This window comes from Apostichopus japonicus, chromosome 22 (genome assembly GCF_037975245.1).
Source record: "Apostichopus japonicus isolate 1M-3 chromosome 22, ASM3797524v1, whole genome shotgun sequence".
In the NCBI taxonomy this organism is placed as follows: domain Eukaryota; kingdom Metazoa; phylum Echinodermata; class Holothuroidea; order Aspidochirotida; family Stichopodidae; genus Apostichopus; species Apostichopus japonicus.
Window position 1 is genome coordinate 3,285,504 of NC_092582.1, and position 14,631 is coordinate 3,300,134.

Here is a 14,631-nt window from a genome sequence, read left to right on the forward strand (position 1 = left end):
ACAAGTTTTTTGTTTTGTTTTAAAAGACAATGTTTATTGTAAATAGATGTATGACATAAATTTATAAATATGTAGAATGCCTGATCAGGTCAATAAGATACATACATTTCTGAATGCGTTCAATGAATACTTAAAAATGAAACAAGAATACAACGAGATATCTCTAAATCTTTCATTTTATGGTTCATCTCTTGTGCTTTATTGTTTTTCCGTTTTTTTTTTTTTATTCATGTGTAAAAGTAAGTTGGCCTGACGTTTCGATCCTAGCAGGATTTTCTTCAAAGGCTAAATGACAAGTAACAGTAACATTTATACTTTTTATGGACAGCATGCAATTATGTCACTTGTTGTCTTCAGAGCGAACATTTCCTGATGGTCAACAATCAAGTATATCTCAATATATTGACTTAATTGCCCAATATGGCATTGATGGGGACCATGACTGAATCAGTGAAATTATGCTAGCTTTTTGAGCTGATTATGGGGATCATATATGAAGATTCCCCGAGTTTAACCAGCAAAGGTCGATCGTCCCTAATCTAATTCAGTTCGCTCAGCTCTGAGAGATGTTGTCTCGTCAGAGTTCAAATTTCTGCTCATTTTCCATGTTCCCAACAACAATAGCTTATTTTAACATTCACATAAATATCTAAATCATGTCATCGTATAAAACAATACCAAATATCACCTTCCCTTTCTGAAACCCCCCCCCCCCCACATCACTCTTATAGCCCTCTCCTACACTCAAAAGAGAAGATCACTACTAATACCACCTAAAATCTTGCTTATAACTCAAGAAAGGGGTGACTATAAAGTTCCCAGATTGTTTTAGGCACGGTAGAAGAGTGCTCAGGTGGTGAGGAGATAGGTAAGCCATGAAGTGAAATAAATATTAAACTAAGAAAGTGTTTTGGTAGAAACTGCCTAGTTGCTAATCTCATTTTAATGTGAAGTTTTACTACAAAATGGTATACAGCCACTTCTTGTCGTTGGTTGCCTACAATTTTCTGACAAAATTTGCTTTTTTTTTTACCTATCATTCAATACTCGAAACAGAATTTAACTGTAAGATATCAAAAACTATTCGACACCCTGTTAGATTTTCTCACTGAATGGAAATTTAATTAACCTAGAATTTAAAATGATACTCTTTGATTCAATATGTATCCCAGGCACTTTCATCTATTATTATAAAATAATAACATATATACCCAAAAAAAACCAGAAAGTTTCAAAATATCCAAATTTTGCTTTCATACACTGGAAATATAAACTTGACTATAGCAGTCAAACGATATACTGAACTGCCTCCTGCCTTCCTTGCAGTATTAGCTCTAATGATGACGACAACGCAGGCTGCATGGAAAGCTAAAAATTACCAGAGATCTGGGATCTTGTAGGCAATAATAACAACATCCTCTTGGAAAATCCTTTGAGTGATATTTTTAGTGACTTGTTTAAACAGTTAATCATCGACTGCCCTGTACAGTCATCTGACCGCAACAGATGAAAGGAACTTGACTGCTGAATGACATTTGGAGGTCACTCCGTCTTTTTACAAAGTTCTACAGATTTGCATATTTATAGACAGGAGTCTGAATAGACATTGTCATCCATCTAGAAAGCTTAATCCTCCTTCCATTCATTGACTGACAGGTAGAGTAAACAGAATTGGTTGAAATGATAGCAGATATATTCAAGCCAAAACAAGCAGTACAGGCTTGAAAGAGGAGGGAGGGCCAGCTAGGGTTGGAAGGATGATTAAATATTTTTGTCTTCATTCACTACACCCGAAATTTAGGTTAGAATGTCATGACTTAGTGGAGATAAGTAGGTTTCATGCTGTGACCCTCACACTAAAGACCTCTATAAACGCAGGTCGTAAAGTAAACACAACTACGTTAATAGAGAAGGCATTTATAAGAGCCATTTATCCCCAGTCAGGTAGTCCCTCTGAAGGAAAGTCAAATGGATTTAACGATGTAATAACCTCAGCTAACTCTGAAGACCTGTAGGGTTGAAGTCAAAATCCTTCCGGTTTGTGCGAGAGACAGAATTTGAAGCACATTTAAAGTTGTGTTTGCTTATAAAATGTTATTAAATAAGTTACCTTGAGTACTTATTTCAATAAAATGATGCATTTACAACAAAATGATAGAATCAAAACCTAGTTAAGATGTTGCATGTTGCTATGGCAACGAAAACTCATTGGTGGGAGGGACGGAATGCAAATAAGGCAGTTTACATGCACGTGATACATTTGTCATATTTTTTCAAAAGTTGATGGGAGTTTCATGCCATATCCAATATTTATTACAAGTTCAATCCCCCTTCTCAAATTGATTCAATGGTGTTTAAACATTCTCACTGATAACTTGAGATATTATGCACCTTTGCAAAAGAAAGAAATGCGAGGGACGGAAGGTTTTTTCCACGTTATTAGAGATGAGATAAAAGCCACTAAAAATCTTTGATCTTGGCATTTCAACTACAAAAAGAAACCACACAACCATTTGAGGTGTGGAGCAGAGGGGGAAGGGGGGGGGTAGTAGAAGCTGTCAACATTTTGAGTAACCCTCAATCTTATCTCTAAAAATTCCTACCTGACCTATGAGAATTTCAAACAAGCTACAGCCCATTTAACATTGAAATTGCTTAAAATAGTTCAAATGACAAAACAAAGCACATCAACTAGTACCTGTACATACCATATTTGGGAAAATTAGGACACAGCTTAACGAAAGTTATCTACAGCAATGAGAGTGGCTACCTAGTATAAGTAGGCTGTACCAAAATTGATTATTATACTTTGAAAAAGAGAAAAATCCTGTTGACAAAACAAGAAAGGTACAGTACAGTATAAGGATCATATAATATGTTGCATTTCAGGCTACTTATAGCTAAGTACTATTAACATGAAATTCAATAACCTCGAAACTTTGGAAAAACACTAATCTGGAGTAAAAAAGTTGATATTTGGTGGAAAACTATAATATCACACATATTGAAACTTCAAAACAACTGCATGGCCACATGGTTACCTATTGACAGGAGAAATAAGAAATGTGACATTTGACATTTGGTATATATACAGACCTACATTGATAATTTGATATTAGACTACATTACTTGTGTAATTAAAGTTTCAGCATGTTTGCGGTGGTCACCTGGGAATCCCTTGCTGAAATAACACATGACACTGTTGTTTGACATTCCATCCCTCCCACCTAAATTCCATGCCTCCCACCTAAATTCCATGCCTCCCACCTAAATTCCATGCCTCCCACCTAAATTCCATGCCTCACACTGAAATTCCGTCCCTTCAAAACTATCTCAAAGCTGCCCCCCCCCCCCCATTGTTTCATTTACTTTAATGTAAGTTGTAGGTGTTAAGGATATAATTTGATGATACTTTGGAGAGTTTCACATATATCACAGCAATTTTACCATCTGAAACTAAACTTTTGTGTATCAGAATGCAAGGGAAGGGGTACAGGTTTTGACCTAATATTTTTATTTTTGTTTTGTTTTTTGTTTTTATTTTTAGAAAACATTTTTTGAACTTTTATTTCATTTCTAATTTGTGCCTTAAAGAATGAACATGAAAGAACTTGATCAACTCTAGTTAAGTCTTTGTAATCTAATTCTGTCCTAGCTCATACACAAACATTGTTATTTCTGACTTAAATCACCATTTTGTCTACGAAAACACAAGTGACGGTGCTACATGTTAACACTGACTTTATTGCAGTACAGTGCAGTAGAGTACAGTACAGTAAACAGAGCTCAGTGCATGTTATCATCATAATGACGTCACAGGTTGATGTGAATCACATGATCATCATAATGCTCTTCAACAAAATGCTTAACTCTTACCCCTATTACCCTCCCCTAGTAAAGGCCTCTTTAGGAACCTACTTATTCTTAGGTCACCATGAAATGAAATGTGATGACAAATGTTCATGTTATCACCATGGGTACTGTAGAGGAAGCACTTAATTAAAATCTTCCATTTTATATAGAAGGACAACTTAGACACAATTTTAGTCTTCATATGTCATATGCCAACAAAAGGAGACAAATTTGAGTGCTACTTAAATGTCTCTATAGCTATTCTGATTTTCAAGATGTATGTTACCCTTTAAAATATGTTGTATGGAATACTCCTTTAAGGCTTAACTGATAACAATGTCTGTTCCTCAGTACAGGTCCTTACTGACAATGTGTTAATCCCCTGTTGTAAAAATAACTCAACCCCAAAAAATGTTATTTTTAAACTTCATTTAATCAACAAGCTTGTATTATGTATGTACATACCATTGAAAACCATTTGGCCTTATGAAAGTTTCAATGCAATTTAAACATGTGAAACTGAGTTCATGAAAGTTTAACCTGTACTGACCACACATGGTCTGTGTGTTAGACTAAGTCATTCAGCCACTCCCTTCAAAACAAATCTATTGTGGTATCAAAATTAATACAACCTGGAATGATAGCAGTTATTTATCACAGACGACAACAAAACAAAATTAAATTTATGCCTACAGTCATTCCTTTTAATCTTGTCAGAATAACCAACTTTGCTGTTCAGATGATCGAAAAACAAGAAATTCCAGGTTTGTGAGATTGCCACTGGGCAAACTGCACGGTACGTGCAGCAGCTGTCTCTGGCAGACAAAAATAATTGGTCTGAAATGTTAATAGGTACAAACATCGTCTTTCGGGTGCAAGGAAAGAAGACCTATTGGGCCTACTGCTCAGTTAACATGTTAACAATTTCCTTTAAATCCCACAGACACCAGCTATAGTGGCACTTTTAGAAGCTCTTTAGAAACCATGAAATGTCAAACCATCAAAAACAGAGTCAACCTTCACAGACGAACAATAAACAAATAAAAGCTGAAATTTGTAAAGATTACATTCATTCCAACAACCCATCAAAATATTCTTTGGATTGTAGTGTTGAGGTTTCATACTTAAAATCTTTTGGGCTCAATTAGATTATTTTCATCACGTTTCTGATTGACACACCAAACAAACAAACTTTTGAACTTTTATGCTGAACTTACCCTGCAGGCACCTAAATACTCTTAATGTTTCTCTTTTTCAAATTCTGTAGATAGACTGGATGTCCCAACGGTAACTTCTTTTGCAAAAAGTCCCCCAAAGTGTTTTTTTTTTTCATTTTGATTTGGGTTAAAAGCCTTTGAAGATAAACATTGACAATCTCTCATACTTCAATAAGAATGTCAGTTAAACATCGTCGGAAACGTTCATGGATGTGGGAATTCGAGTCAATAATGTGCATGTCATGTCCTGACAGGCCAACATTAATGAAACTTGCAATGCACATCATCGTTGTGCATTATGCTTGGATGCCCATTTATAACATCTCGATATTGGATTGCTGTTACCAAATATTGCAAGTTTTATCAAACCTACCATATACCTGAAATAAGATTACACTTTATCAAAACAGAATATCGTTCTGGGCTCTCGATATTGGTATGCTGTTACCAAATATTGCAAGTTTTATCAAACCTACTTTATATCTGAGATAAGATTACACTTTATCGAAACAGAACATCGTTCTGGGCTCTCTTCTTTTTCTTTGGGGGAGGGTTACCCGAGAACATTACATAACTAATAATTAATAAATTATAAACATTTTAATTCTTACTACCCTAGCTGGTACTCACCTGATTCCCATACAAATAGAAATAGTTGGTGATTGGATGAAAGCAGATCCCAGAAGGCTGGAATTTTAATGGAAGGGAAACTGGGGGCACCTTGGTTTTGACATCGCCGCTGGACGTCAGCACAGATAGCTCGTGAATTTGTACCGTTAATTTCTGAAATTTAAAAATGATCCTTTCATAAAATGATTCATCATATTTATAGACGTACGACCTGACAACCATTAAATTAAGCTGCACCTTCTTTCACAGAGCATCGGCTGCTACATGTGAACATTACCAAAACGTATGTATAGATCAGTACCTGCCTACTGGTTTTGTTCCACTACTTTTTCCTTCGTTTTTTTACATCAGGCATTCCAAACAGGTTCAAAGTTGCATTTTTGCATTAGAGTTTGACCAAAACTTGTCATTTGTACCATACTCCTCATCAAAAAGGTATCTGCAAACATAATCCTTAATGTTTCTACAGCAAATTAACACCAACAAGAATGAAGCAAGATTAATTTCAAAAGGTCATAAATGAAAAACCAAAATGTTAAATTAAATCCTAGTGATAAAGAATTTCCTGTACTGGATTAACCCAGTCCAAATACTGCTAAAATGTCAGTTCATGTCAGTGGTTGTGTGCAAATAAAATACTTCAGTTTAGAATGAGGGTTTTTCCAATTGTGTGGGGAAAACATACATTTCTTGTTTAGATTGACTAAACTTAATATCACCAAATGCAAAAGGCAACACATCAGGGTAACATAAAAATCTGAGAGAATGATGACGGATAGAAGGTGGGGAGGAGGGCCGGGGGAAGAGGGGAGGGAAGAAAAAATGAAACTTTTACTGACAGCAAAGTTAAACCAGTATCAGGTGTAAGTAAAATATTTCTGTTTGATTCCTAGTTTCTTTTATTCCTTGGTTTCCTTTCTCTTTCCTACTTTGTGAAGCGCTTTGAAACACTGTAGTAAGCGCTATATAAATGTAATTTATTATTATTAAGTAATATATACAATTCTTACCTCCACTTGCACGACATTTACCAACATGTTTGTCTGCAAATCATATCCACTTAATATCCACGATGATGGAGTGACTGTCATATCATGGAAAGTTGTCCAATCTTTGTACGGAGGCACAGACCAGAAACCTGCCACCTGTAAGAAGAAAAGTTTTATCATGAATGGAAATTTGAAAGGTTGTTTTGGAAAGACCCAAGACACATACCCCAAGGACAGTCTCTACCCATTGTCAGGACTTACAAGAGCCAGGTAAGGCACCAATGACAATTATGGCATGCCGGCACCCATCTAAAAATATCAAAATGATGATGAATTTTCTTTTATCACATATTTCTCAGTGTCCCTTATTGACCCAGTTGTAGTCTCCTGATACCCCTATGCACTCCCTTTCATCTGGACTACTTACCAACATCCAATTCCCTGGCTATACCTGGATCCTCAGCAATCACCTTGCATTATTCAACAAACTAACAACTTCTGAAGACTAAGTCACCGTGTCATAAAGGAAAGCTGCAGCAGCTGCACAATCCTGCTCAGCTAGGATGAATCAATACATGCCAAACAATAGGGATTATCTCCACAGACCAGCAGTGCCTATTGTGTGAAAACTGCACAGCACAAAAGATTATGTCCAGCTATGCAGCAGCTGCACAATCCTGCTCAGCTAGGATGAATCAATACATGCCAAACAATAGGGATTATCTCCACAGACCAGCAGTGCCTATTGTGTGAAAACTGCACAGCATAAAAGATTATGTCCAGCTATGCAGCAGCTGCACAATCCTGCTCAGCTAGGATGAATCAATACATGCCAAACAATAGGGATTATCTCCACAGACCAGCAGTGCCTATTGTGTGAAAACTGCACAGCATAAAAGATTATGTCCAGCTATGCAGCAGCTGCACAATCCTGCTCAGCTAGGATGAATCAATACATGCCAAACAATAGGGATTATCTCCACAGACCAGCAGTGCCTATTGTGTGAAAACTGCACAGCATAAAAGATTATGTCCAGCTATGCAGCAGCTGCACAATCCTGCTCAGCTAGGATGAATACATGCCAAACAATAGGGATTATCTCCACAGACCAGCAGTGCCTATTGTGTGAAAACTGCACAGCATAAAAGATTATGTCCAGCTATGCAGCAGCTGCACAATCCTGCTCAGCTAGGATGAATCAATACATGCCAAACAATAGGGATTATCTCCACAGACCAGCAGTGCCTATTGTGTGAAACTACACAGCACAAAAGATTATGTCCAGCTACGCAGCCTGGCTGCAGGATGCTGCAGGCTCCCTCAACATCCTACTGTTGACAACTAGTACCTAACCACTTAACTTTCATCCACAAAATGTTCCTTTCATTCTGCAGTTTTCAGGGTTACATCATTTATGTTAGAGACGTGTGGGACGTAATATCATGATCCAGTGACAGAGGTCCCAACAAAACAGGACAATATATGGTGACACCACCTAACGGAATGACACAGTCGTTTCTTAATCACCTCCATATTGTCCTTCTTTTCCTGCCACTGAAACCAACTTTTCCTTGTTCTTTCCTTTTTCAACTCAAAAACTAAAGCCTTCGCAACAATTAGTACAAATAAATTTGCAGGGAATACATACTTTTGTCATCTCAATGTTTGAAAATCAAAATTAGAAAATAGACTGTTAATTATGACCTTAAATATAAGCATTTAAAATTGATAACTAATAGGATAGGAAAAGTTAGAATTATTATATGAAAGTTTTCAAGCAGTAGTCAGCTTGGTTTTTACGAAAGATTATTTTCCCCTTAAAAACTGGAAGCAGCTCCCACATATCATAACACAAAGAAGATGTATAAAGTGACTGGGTGTGAATTTCCCAAGTAACCAGAAAGGGTAGCATGATAAGAACAAGGAAGAAGAAAGAAACATGAAATTTTGGTTTTACGCGTCTTCGATAAATTTCATCAAAATTTTTCTTTTTTTCTGATGAAAGAAAATATATCCTGCCAGGCTTGTAAGTAGTAATCATTACAGCAACCTATCAGGTATCAATAACTTAATAATTTATAGAAAACATTACAATTGGTCACGTTTACAGTATTTTGTACCAAAACATAAGGTTAACTCTGAAATTCATATAATCACATTTCCTCTTTGGATTTAGATTTCGTGAAAATTCCTTCACATCCATCACCTCCTTCTCATTAAAGCAGTCTGTATATTAAACTGAGCAAAATTTGGTAGTTTAAGCCAAAATATTCATACGAGGCCCTCAGTCCCAACTAAAAACCATATTTTATGAGTTAAAACTGTTTAATCCAGATCCTTAAGCATCTTTATTTCATTTCATTTCATTTCATTTATTTGTTTCTTCACAATTTAAATACAGAGAAGTTAAATCAGTGGCAAAGTTTAATGCAATATTTATTTATTATATCTATTGCTTTTGACAAAAATTATTAGAAAGAATATTAGACGTGCAATCTGTCTCTTAAATCGTTTGCCTGGTCCTTAACTTGTTCAAGGAGTGACGTATTGCTCAAGCTCACAAGGGTTATATTCTTTTTCTTCCATTAAACTTTGATGTTTCAAAGTAACAAATAAACTGAACTGTGGCAAACCACATAGAAAGTTGAAATATATAACCATTTGATAGACCATGTACACATTTAATGAACTCCATTGCATGGTGAGCTATCATGGACAAGATACAGGCATTAAATATTCTTAAAGGCATTGAAGACTCGCCCCAAACCGTGTGCCGCCCTCTGAAAAAAGTTAACTTTCCGTTGCTTGCAAGTGAAGTTTTCTTCTTGTCGCTACAAAATGCAGACAATGAAACGTGATACCTTGTTTTCTTTTATCTGGACCTAATATCAGGGCATTCCATAACAACTACCTGCTGGGATGTCCATCGCTGCTATGTACACTGTGTTGTGGGTATTGACCGTAGCTGCATGTATTGACTGTACACTAGTGTCTAATTACCGACGGTAGCAAGCTGTGTGTGTATTTTCTGCTGGGATCGATGGTGGTGTGTAACACTTCTGTTACACCTCATTCGAAACTAGGTCAGATTACCGGCATTAAACGTTTCTTTGTGCGCGAGTCTTTCACTCCCATTAAGTGACACTGTTTTTTCCCCGACTTTTATGAAAATAATTGCAGTAATAAGAAGACTGAAATCCTTTTGTTGTTGTTGTTGTTTGTTTGTTTTCTAAAATTTTGGATGGTTGTTTAAAGAATCTTTTTAATTTTCTACTAAGTTTTACAAGAAATTCTATAATATTTTGTTGTATGTCCAGCATTGATCAGTCTTCTGATCATCTTATTCATCTGACAGGTCAAAGTTCACACTAAAGGTATCTATCGTCTCTCCCAACGATCCATCATCGAAAAAGAAAAAAAAAGGGGGGGGGGGGAAAAATCATTCCTTCAATTTGCTGACCAGTTCTAACAGACTTTATCGACAAGTTTTTCTTGAACAAATGTTCTACAAGACCAGATGATTGGGTGGGGGTAGGGAAGGTTGGGATCTGATCTGGATTTGGTACCACAAAGAACCAAAAACCTATTCCTATTATGAGACCACTGAAAATGTCAATATTTAAACTTTTTGCCTTTCACTCTATTTTCATATGAATCTTTTTTTCATCACCTACACCTATAGTTATCAAAACAAAAGTCTACACAGTGCTATCACCTTCGAGTAAGTCTCCTTTTAACAAAATAAATGAGAATTTTATTACTTCTATCCCCCCCCCCCCCCCCCCATATTCATTCCATAGAGTTGAAACCCTAGGTTAGACAAAACAAGGATGAAATCTTCAAGATAAACTACTTTGACAACAAACAGATGAATTGGTTCCTTCATTTCCTCTTACAAAATGATCCTTTAATAGGAAGTAATCCCATCCAAATTGAGGAGGAATATTCTCTGTTTTAAAAAGAAAATTGTTTTGTATTAAACAATTCACTCACATTTCTGATAGAATAGGAAGCAGGTGTGAAATACCACCTATGAAGCAAGGAACCGCAAAAAGATAGAACAGAGATACAGATTTCTGGGATTGATTACCATTCATAAAAAATCAAATTACTGAAAGCTATCTATAGAAAATTATTTCTCTTTCCAGACAGTCACAGTAGGCATGTACTAACGCTGCTGTTACAATCATTTCAGAAAATGTTCAGTTTTATTAACATGAATAATGAAACAGTGGATGGGCAAAAACAAAAAAAAACAAAAAATCACGCCCACATTAATCTTCAGTGAGCCCCATAGCTAGACTTCCTTTACCATGCAGTTTTGGTGGGCTCAATACTTTTTTAAAGGGGACGCAATGCTTTTTAGGGTGGCTAAATGCTCTTCTAGGGGGAACTCAATGCATTTTTAAATGGGTCTCAGTACTTTTTTTGGAGGGGTATCAATGCTGCTTGGTGGGCTCAATGCTTATGTAATAATGGCTCAATGCTTTTTATGAGGCTAAATGCCTTCTAGGGGGTATCAATGCTTTTTGAAGGGGTCTCAATGATTTAATAGGGGCTCACTGAGCTCAGCACTTTTTTAGTGGGCCTCAGTACTATTTTTAGAGGGGTCTCAATGCTTTTTAGGAACTCAATGCTTTTAGGGAGCCTAAATGTTTTCTTATGGGGCATCAATACTTTTTTTAAGGGGCTCAATGCTTTCATAGTGGCTCAATGTCCTTCAAGGGAGCAGAACCTATTTTCTACTAAAGTCCTTTTGGATGCATTCTCTGTGAGTCTTTGTGGAGGGGTCTCAATGCTTTTTAGGGGGCTCAATGCTTTTGTAAGAGGGGCTCAATGCTTTTAAGGGATGCTAAATATTTTCTTATTGGGTCTCAATACTCTTTGAGGGGGATCAATACTGTTATAGTAGCTTGCCCACCCTCCTCCCTTCCCCTTTTTTTCAAACTTTTCTTCAGAAAATAAGTTCTACCTGCCTCCCTCTCCCCTCCTGGAAAAATTCCAGATTTTTGTTTGTAGAATGTATAGCAATTTCTGTTAAGAAGTGTCACCAAGAAAAAATCATTCTAATGATTTCTGAAAGTTCTTTATAGACTAGTTTCCAAAGGATACCACTAAGACCAAATCATGTTTTAATGAAAAATCTGCTTTAAGTTGTACTATTTCAAGAAACTATGCCAATGGTCAATTTGGAAGATTCTATTTATGTTTATATTTATGGTCTATGTCAATTACTACCCATTAAAACGTTTACAACCTGTTCAAATGGTTTAAAAATATGGGTTGCTAAAGATAAAATATAGACAGCTGGTTTCTTCTTTGGTAGAGAGACAGTAAGATTACAACGATTATGTGTTTATATGTGTTATATGTGTTTCTATTGACCTAGTTTCATGTAAACACTTGCTGGTAATGGGCACTGACAATAAAATCAAACTTTCTTAGACATTTCTGAATAAGAAAGCCTCAACTTTAACTGAAGTTTGCCTAATTAAACTGCATTTACCTGCACAGTTAAATGTGATTGGATTTGAATCTCTCCATATGCAAACCACATGATTAAACAGAATGTCAATATGAATAGTTAAAGGTTATGTTGTATTGGCCCCAAATATGCTAGATATTCAAATATGGTCACCTTTGGTCAAAATTCTTAGATTGTTTTTTTATTACAACCTTCGAGGAAATTGTCCTCACTGGGACATTCAGTTATCTTTTGTGTTCCTTAAAAATGTCTGAGAAACAATTTGGAGAGTAAAGACCCCCAGGAAAGTACTATTTGAAAACTTCTAGCAATTATACCATGCCATAATTCAAGGCCTATACTGACTACATTTAAGTAAAACCCTATAGCAACACACAAAACCATCAATTCCCCCCACTTTATAGAGGTCATTTACACTTTTGTACATGCAAAAACCTTTCTAAAGTGTCTTTGCTGGAGGTTCATGACCATCCAAAATAATCCCTGAGATTGATAATCATGGATTAAATTAGGCAATTAAATGTCTCAATAAAGGAAACATCTACCCGGGTGATAGCAAAACAGTTTTAAAGCAGTTTGTTGGTTGGTCATCCCATTTTTTCAGAGAGAGTAGACTTTCACGTCTGAATTTTTTACGACAAATAATTTGATCAACACGTGAGATAGATGTTCACAGAATGGTATGTTTGCTACCACTGATAATGACACTGATGAGAGGAGATAATACTCCTCTCAGACCAACATTAAAATAAACCAGTACTGGTAAAATGATATGCTGTTCTCAAATACATACGGAATGAGTGCTGTGTTAATAACTCGCCTATATATGCTACGTTTATGACCACCGCCCCCGCCCCCGCCCCCCCCCCCCGGCATTGTTCCATAGATATTGGGATTGTGAGAACAGAGACAGGGGTCTTATTTATTACAGTAGGTTAGATTAATACAGTCCAACATCACATTAGCAGGGTCATCACAGAAAGTTGCGATGCACGAGAGAGATATGGATTGAAGAGTCACAGCTTATATCACAAATATATGACCACACTAGCTTCTATTCCTCTGCAAGCGTGTCAAAAGGTACTAACAAAGTCAGTTTAATATACCATAGTATGGCAGATGTGAATGTGCAATTAAAGCCAGGTTATTTTCTATCACAATAGTTTATGATCAAGAAACTCCTTTTCCTTATCCATTTTGTAAAGAATGAGCATACGAAAGGGTTTCTATGCCAACGAAATATGATATCATCTAGAGAACTATATATTAATCTTGGAGTGACTCAAACCGTCATTGGGGAGACGCCAGTTTTAACACCTCTTAAACTGTAGCGACACAATAACAAAGCTACATCTTGAAAATATTTTAAATTTCACAAGTTAGCATGAGCGCAATTCAAAACTGTAATATGAGTGCAATTCTTAAAACTTTTTGCAATATAATGTCCTTTCTACTGTTGCTACCATGACTGGGCCATCAGAGACGCCAGTTTTAACACCTCTTAAACCCTAGCGACACAATAACAAAGCTACGTCTGGATAATATTTTAAATTTCACCTTAGCAACCAGTCTCAATTTATACCATCCACAACAACGTTTTCTTTTTTTTCCCACACTACAATTTTTACCATCAAATGGAGAGCTTAAACTAAGCTCTAAGTTTAATAAATGTGCTATACTTTGCCCTTTTCATTAGTTCATTGGTTTTAAAATAACATTAACCTAGAAGTGACTGTATCAACTTTTAAACCTCCCTGTTTTTGCTTCAATTGTCTCAATAATAGATAGATAAAGAACAACAGTGGTTAATCACGAAACTTTCCTGGAAGTTGAAGACTAAAGAATCATTCATGATCTCCCCATAATCCTTCTCACTAACTGCATTTTAAAATAGGTCAATTCATCATAAGTGACCAAATGATTGCTGTTTAGCCTGTGGGAAATCAGTAATGCTGACCTTAAAGAGGCAGCATTGTCTATTAAATATTCAACTAGTATGCAACTAGTCCACGGAGGAACAGATCACATCCCAAAATTTGAGTAAAACAGTCACTTCATGAATCACTCTGGAGTTATATCAAACGTCATTCATGCAGCGCTACATTTGAAGCTGCACAAGTTTGAAGTCATGCAACCCACTTTGTTTAGTAACTGTATGGAGGCCTTCACACACTTTCTTGTGCACCCACTCACACTTACATTTTGAATGGATTTGCAAATTAGTACCATTTCTCTAACAATCATGGACTAAAATACATCTTTGATCATTATTATTTTTAATGCATAATTCAGAATCTGCTTAACAATATTTAATTTTTTTTATTTTGTGACTATAACAGTAAAAAAAATTGTGACTGTCAAAGTCTTCCACAGGGTTTGGAAGCTGTGTTGGCAGGACTTCATCGATTCTAAGAAAATTACTTGAAAAGAGATCTTAAGTCAGTGTGTGAGGTGATT

General features: G+C 36.1%; 1 protein-coding gene across 1 annotated transcript in view; it reads right to left on the reverse strand.

Moving 5' to 3' along the window:
* Window positions 1-14,631, reverse strand: part of LOC139963726 (cation channel sperm-associated auxiliary subunit beta-like) — a 108,250-nt gene that overhangs the window by 81,309 nt on the left and 12,310 nt on the right. The window contains exons 11-12 of the mRNA XM_071964823.1: window positions 6,710-6,844; window positions 5,700-5,852 (exon numbers count right to left, since the gene is read on the reverse strand). Of these exons, the coding sequence (XP_071820924.1) occupies window positions 5,700-5,852; window positions 6,710-6,844 (288 nt within the window). The remainder of the gene's footprint in view (window positions 1-5,699; window positions 5,853-6,709; window positions 6,845-14,631) is intronic.